At 42.8% G+C, this 7017-nt stretch overlaps 1 protein-coding gene across 1 annotated transcript; it reads left to right on the top strand.

Annotated features, from left to right (window-relative positions):
• The first annotated feature begins 268 nt into the window (after positions 1–268).
• On the top strand, positions 269–1663 carry IQCF2 (IQ motif containing F2). The gene is made up of 3 exons (XM_004368736.1): positions 269–286; positions 463–537; positions 1280–1663. The coding sequence occupies exons 1-3, from the start codon at positions 269–271 to the stop codon at positions 1661–1663; spliced, it is 477 nt and encodes a 158-aa protein (XP_004368793.1).
• Positions 1664–7017: the final 5354 nt, after the last annotated feature.

Consider the following 7017-nt stretch of genomic DNA (forward strand, 5'->3'; position numbering starts at 1 on the left):
TCATGGAACGAGAACCCTGGTGTGGAATGGAGCTCAAATCCCCTATCACCCTGGACTCTGGTACATCTCTGACAAGAGGAAAGTAGACAGGTATTATAAGTTCCCATGAGGCTTGTTTCTGATGGAGACTCAACTGTGTGGCAGATATCCTAATCCTTATATCATAGTTGCAATTGTGAGCTCATAGCTCTCCCTCTCACTCATTTTACTCATGCCAGGCCTTGGGAAGCAGAGAAATCAGGGCTAATGAAACATCTAGAGACAAGCCATGGGGGTTCAATTTTGTGTAAGAGACATGGTCACATCTACTAGGAGGGCTACGGGTGGGTGAGAATCACCCTAGACTTCATAGGTCTTGGGAAAAGAGGAGATGCTAAGGCAGTGGGTACCTTTGTGCAAAGACATAGTGAGAAAAATCAGTCTTAACTCACTCATGCATTTCCCATTTATTTCTGATTATAGAAGGATGGCAATTTCATTACAATTATAATTGAGGAAATCGAAGAGACTGTTGAATGGAAGCAGCAGGAGAAGCTTGTCAAGGTAGGTAGAACCTCCATGTAGTTAAGAGAAATCCAGAACTTTAATATCTGTGTTCTGAGCGTGTGAGATTGTCTTTTATGGATCCAGAGTCTAAAATAACTAGGGTTCAACTCAGTATCGGCTCATTTTCCCTCCATCCCCATCCCTGAGTCTGAGTTTGACTATGACATGGAGAGTGACTGGGGAGAATGAAAGCCATCAAGAAATGTATGGGGCTGGAAGGTGAGAATGTTGGGACTCAGAATGTTCAAAATATGGGAAGGCTGGGAGTAGAATATAGGGTGAGAGTGCTGAGAATCCATCATTGTATCAAAGTATATTGCTGTGATAGAGAGGTCAGCCAATGGTGATTTGGGCCTGGAATTAGCAGAGAATAACTAGGCAAAACCATAATGAGGTCAAATCTCCCAAACCCAATCAACACTGAAGAGGTGGAGTGTGACTAACAAAGTCCTTCACATTCCTAATGTATCTTCTAGTTACTAACTGTTTTTGCCCTGATCCATCCACCTGGGAGGTAGCCAAGAGGTCTGTAACTCTGAGTGCAAGGTGATGTGTCCATAGTGGCAGACGCAGACCACCATCCCCGTCTCCTAGCTCCTAGTCAGTGTCCTGCTAACTCCCCTGAACTCTCTGAGGAAAGACTGACTGTTGAGAGAACCCAAGCCTCTTCTAGGAAGACCCTGGAAGTTGGTAGCACGAAGTTCCCTGAGTGGCCTCTTTTATCTCTGCCTAGAAATATACAACAAAAAGAGACAAGGCAGCTAGAAAGATCCAGGCCTGGTGGCGTGGCACACTGGTGCGCCGAACGCTGCTGCACGCGGCCCTCAGGGCCTGGGTCATTCAGTGCTGGTGGCGGCTGATGCTGGCGAGGCAGCTGGAGAGGAAGCGGCGGGCAGCGCTGATTGCTTATGCGAAGAAAGAGTGGGCAGTGGTTAAGCTCCAATCTTTGGTCCGTATGTGGCGCATCCACTGGCGATACTGCCAGGTGCTCAATGCTATCTACGTCATCCAGTGCCACTGGAAATGCCAGACCTGCCAGACCTGCTCTCTTCTCCGGGGCCACTGTGTGGTCACAACTACTCACCTGCAGTTCCACATTGAGATCATTAATCCCTAAGGGCTGGTGAGAAGGGGCGCTGTGTTGCCTGTTCCCAGTAAAGGTCTAACTCACCTAATCTGCTGTGTCTCATGGTGTCTCAGTTATCTAGTGCTGCTGTAACAGAAATACCACAAGTTGGTGCCTTTAACAAGCAGAAATTTATTTTCTCACAGTTTAGGAGGCTAGAAGTCTGAGTTCAGGGTGTCAGCCCTAGGGGAAGGCTTTCTGTCTCTGTCGACTCTAGAGGAAGGTCCTTGTCTCTTCTGAGCTTCTGCTCCTAGGCGATCTTCCTGTGGCTTGGCATGCGTCTTCCCCCATCTCTGCTTCCTAGCTTGCTTAAACAGGCTTTTATATCTCAAAAGAGATAGACTCAAGGTAAGTCCTATGCTAATCCTGCCTCATTAACATAACAAAGACAGCCCATTCCCAAATAGGATTATAACCACAGGCATAGAGGTTAGCATTTATAACACATATTTTTGGTGGACACTATTCAATCCATAACGCCTAGTCAGAGAAATTAGACAAGAAAAAGAAATAAAAGACATTCAAATTGGAAAGGAAGAAGTATAACTATCTCTAGTCTCAAATGACGTGATCCTATATAGAAAACCCCAAAGAACACACACATTTATTTACAGCTGATAAATAAATTCAGCAAAATTTCAAGGTACAAGATCAATACACCAAAATAAATTGAGTTTCTAGATACCAACATTGAACAATCCGAAAAGGAAATTAAGTAAACAATTCCATTTACAGTAGCATCCAAAAGAATAAAGTAGCTAAGGATAAATTTAACCAAGGAGGAGGTACATCAGTATAAGATGTGTACACTGAAAATTATGAAACATTGCTAACAGAAATTAAAGACCTAAATAAATGGAAAGACGTTCGTGTTCATGGATTGGAAGGCTTAATATTACTGAAAGCAATCTACAGGTTCAATACAATCCCTATTACAATTCCAATTACCTTCTTTGCAGAAATGGAAAAGTTGATCCTCAAATTCACATAGAATTGTAAGGGGAGAATAAGAAGAAACTACTCAATGAGTACAAGGTTTTATTTTTGGCTGGTAAAAATGTTTTGAAACTAAAAAGAGGTGATGGTTGCACAACACTGTGAATGGTTGCTCAATTGGCATTGAACTAAAAGCTATTAAATTGTTTGCTTTAAAACGATTCATTTTCTGTCATGTGACTTTCATCTCAATTTTTTAAAAGCTAAAAACAATAAAAAATTCTTCTAAGACAGGATATTCTAAGGGCTCAGAGGTTATCTCTCAGGAGCTGGTCAAGGACCAGTCCTCCTGATGAGAGGCCTTTCCTTGGAATTTGCAGGGCTCCAGCAACCCCGCCTGCCTAGTTAACCCTTACTACTCACTCACCAGTCTGGATTAATTGCTCTGTTTGCCTCCTGTCTGGTCATAATTCCGGAGCATCCCTTCACCATCATCCTGGGAATTTTCTTCCCCTCCCTCCTTTAATGACTCCCTACCTCCTGAATCCCACACATATCAGCAAGGTTTAGTCAGGGAAGCAGAGCCACTATGGGCTTTATGGGACAAGGGGTTCATTATAGGAATTAGAATTTACACACTTGTGGGAGCAGCTGGGGAAGTGAAGGTCTGGAAGAAGGTGATAGAGGATAGAGAAAAAGTCCCCAACCAGCCCTGCTGCAGACCTGGTAGGTGGGTGGACAAGCGAGAGCTTGCTGGGGCATCTGAGATCAGACACATCCAGTTGCTGATGTGGGACGGTGAAGTGGACGTTCATGGAGAGGTCTAGGGGGAGCTGTCGCCTCACTGGATGCCCAGTCAGGCACATGGCTGCAAGGCCAGTAGTTGGGGAGAAGAGCTGGACACAGGGTTGGGGGAGCAGAGACAAGCTGGAAGCCTCTGTGCGCCTTGGCGTCTATCCATCTCCACATCTGACCTCAAAAAGACCTTAAGAGATTATGGCTGCTGCTCGCTTCTGCGTCCAAAATCTCATACAAGTTCGTATTTGGAGACTTGGAGCCAAACCCATCAGAGAGAGGCATTCTGGGAAACATAGTTCCAGCTCCACCCAGTGACAGTCACACAGTCCAGCACATTGTGTCCCCCTCTTTCTTGGATTTACTCTCTCAGCATATCCTATGACAGCTTCCTAAGGAAAGATGCAGGAGTATAAATTATTAGATTTGCCTGCCTAAAAATGACTTTATTCTGCTCTTACATCTGATAATTTTGCTGAGTATAGAATTCTAGATTGAAAATAATGTTTTCCTCAGAATTTTGAAGACTTTGCTTCACTTTCTTCTGGAAGTTTGATGCCATTCTGATTCCTTTGTCTGTGGATGTTGCCTATTTTTTCTTCTCTGCGAAATTCTAGGATCTTCTCTTTATCGCTGATGTCCTAAAATTGTTGTTGTTGTTGTTAGGTACTGTGGAGTCGGTTAATGACCCTATGTCCAACAGAACGAAACGCTGTCCAGTCCTGCACCATGCCCACAATCATTGTTATGCTCAAGCCCATTGTTGCAGCCACTATGTCAATCCATCTCATTGAGGGTCTTCCTCTTTTTCACTGACCCTCTACTTTACCAAGCATGATGTCCTTCTTCAGGGACTGATCCCTCCTGCTAACATGTCCAAAGTACGTGAGACAAAGTCTCACCATCTTCACTTCTAAGGAGCACTCTGGTTGTACTTCTTCCAAGACAGATTTGTTCGTTCTTTTGACAGTTCATGGTATATTCAATATTCTTCACCAACACCACAATTCAAAGGCGTCAATTTTTCTTCGGTCTTCCTTATTCCTTGTCTAGCTTTCGCATGCACGTGATGCAATTGAAAATACCATGGCTTGGGTCAGGCGCACCTTAGTCTTCAAGGTGACATCTTTGATTTTCAACACTTTAAAGAGGTCTTTTGCAGCAGATTTGCTCAATACAATGCGTCTTTTGTTTTTTTTTTAATTTTTTTTATTATTGTATTTTAAATGACGTTTACATTTCGTTAGTCTCCTATACAAAAATTTATACATACGTTGTTATGTGACCCTAATTGCTCTCCCCATACTGTGACAGCACACTCCTCCTTTCCACCCCTGATTCCCCATGTCCATTCAACCAACTCCTAACCCTCTCTACCTTCCTAGCTCACATCCAGACAGAAGCTGCCCATTTAATCTCTTGTATCTACTTGAGCTAAGAGGCACACTCCTCACAAGTATCACTTTATGTCCCACAGTCCAGTCCAATCCCTGTCTGAAGAGTTGGCCTCGGAAATTGTTTTCTTTCTGGGCTGATGGAGAATCCAGGGGCCATGCTTTCCAGTGTTCCTCCAGTCTCAGTCAGACCATTAAGTCTGGTCTTCTTACTAGAATTTGAGTTCTGCACCCCACCTTTCTCCTGCTCCATCTGGGACCCTGTTGTGTTCCCTGTCAGGGCGGTCATTGGTGGTAGTCAGGCACCATCTAGTTCTTCTGGTCTCAGGCTGACGAAATCTCTGGTTTATGTGGCCCTTTCTGTCTCTTGGGCTACTACTTTCCTTGTGTCCTTGGTGGGCTTCATTCTCCTTGACTCCAAGTAGTTGGTACCAAATGATGCATATTAGATGCCTGCTTGCAAGCTTTTAAGACCCCAGACACCACTCATCAAGTAGGATGCAGAACATTTTTTTAATAAGCTTTTTTATGCCAATTGACCTAGATGTTGCCTAAAAGCATGGTCCCCAGACCCCTACCCCTGTTACTCTGTCTCTCAAAGTGTTTGATTGTATTCAGGAAACTTCTTAGCTTTGGTATAGTCCAGTGGTGCTGACTTCCCCTGTAGTGTGTGCTGTCCTTCCCTTCATCTAAGATAATTCTTATCTACTATCTACTTAGTAAATAACGCTCACCCTCCCTCCTCACCCTCGTAACCATCAAAGAATGTTTTCTTCTGTGATTAAACCTTTTCTTGAGTTCTTATAATAGTGGTCTTATACAATATTTGTCCTTCTGTGACTGACTAAATTCACTCAGCATAATGACCTCCAGCTTCTTCCATGTTACAAGATGTTTCACAGCTTCATCGTTGTTCTTTATCGTTGGGTAGTATTCCATTGTGTGGATATACCATAATTTGTTTAGCCATTCGTCTGTTGATGGGCATCTAGGCTGTTTCCATCCTTCTGTGATTGCAAACAGTGCTGCAGTGAACATGGGTGTGCATATATCTATTCATGTGATGGCTCTTATTTCTCTAGGATATATTCCAAGGAGCGGTATAGCTGGATCGCACAGTACTTCCATTTCTAGCTTTTTAAGGAAGCACCAAATTGATTTCCAAAGCGGTTGTACCATTTTACATTCCCACCAACAGTGTATAAGCATTCCAGTCTCTCCACAACCTCTCCAGCATTTATTATTTTGTGTTTTTTGTATTAGTGCTAGCCTTGTTAGGGTGAGATGATATCTCATGGTAGTTTTGATCAGCGTTTCTCTAATGGCTAATGATCATGAGCATTTCTTCATGTGTCAGCCACCTGGATATCTTCTTTGGAGAAGTGCCTGTTCATATCCTTTGCCCATTTTTTAACTGGGTTATTTGTCTTTTTTTTGGTTGAGGTTTTGCAGTATCTTGTAGATTTTAGAGATTAGACACAGATTGGATTTGTCGTAGCCAAAAATTTCTTCCCAGTCTGTCAATTGTCTTTCTACTCTTTTGGTGAAGTCTTTTAATGAACATAAGTGTTTGATTTTTAGGAGCTCCCATTTATCTAGTCTGTCTTCTGGTGCTTGTGCATTGTTACTTATGGTTCGTATCATGTTTATGCCATGTATTCGGGCTCCTAGCATTGTCTCTATTGTTTATTCCATGATCTTTATCATTTTCAATTTTGTATTTAAGTCTTTGATGCAGTTTGAGTTAGTTTTTGTGCATGGTGTGAAGTATGGGTCTTGTTTCAGTTTTTTGCAGATGGATATCCAGTTATGCCAGCACCAGTTGTTAAAGAGACTGTCTTTTCCCCAGTTGATGGGCTTTGGGCCTTTGTCAAATATCAGCTGCTCATAGGTGGATGAATTTATGTCTGGATTCTCAATTCTGTTCCACTGGTCTATGTATCTGTAGTTGTACCAATACCAGGCTGTTTTGTCTATCTTGACAGTATAATAGGTTCTAAAATCAGGTAGTGTGAGGCCTCCCACTTTGTTCTTCTTCTTCAGTAATGCCTTATTTATTTGGGGCCTCTTCCCTTTCCATATGAAGTTGGTGATTTGTTTCTCCATCTCATTAAAAAATGCTGGTGGAATTTGGATCGGGATTGCATTGTATCTGCAGATCACTTTGGGTAGAATTGACATTTTCACTATGTTGAGTCTACCTATCCATGAGCAAGGTAT

Source organism: Trichechus manatus, unplaced genomic scaffold, assembly GCF_000243295.1.
Source record: "Trichechus manatus latirostris isolate Lorelei unplaced genomic scaffold, TriManLat1.0 scaffold00001, whole genome shotgun sequence".
NCBI classification, from domain to species: Eukaryota; Metazoa; Chordata; class Mammalia; order Sirenia; family Trichechidae; genus Trichechus; species Trichechus manatus.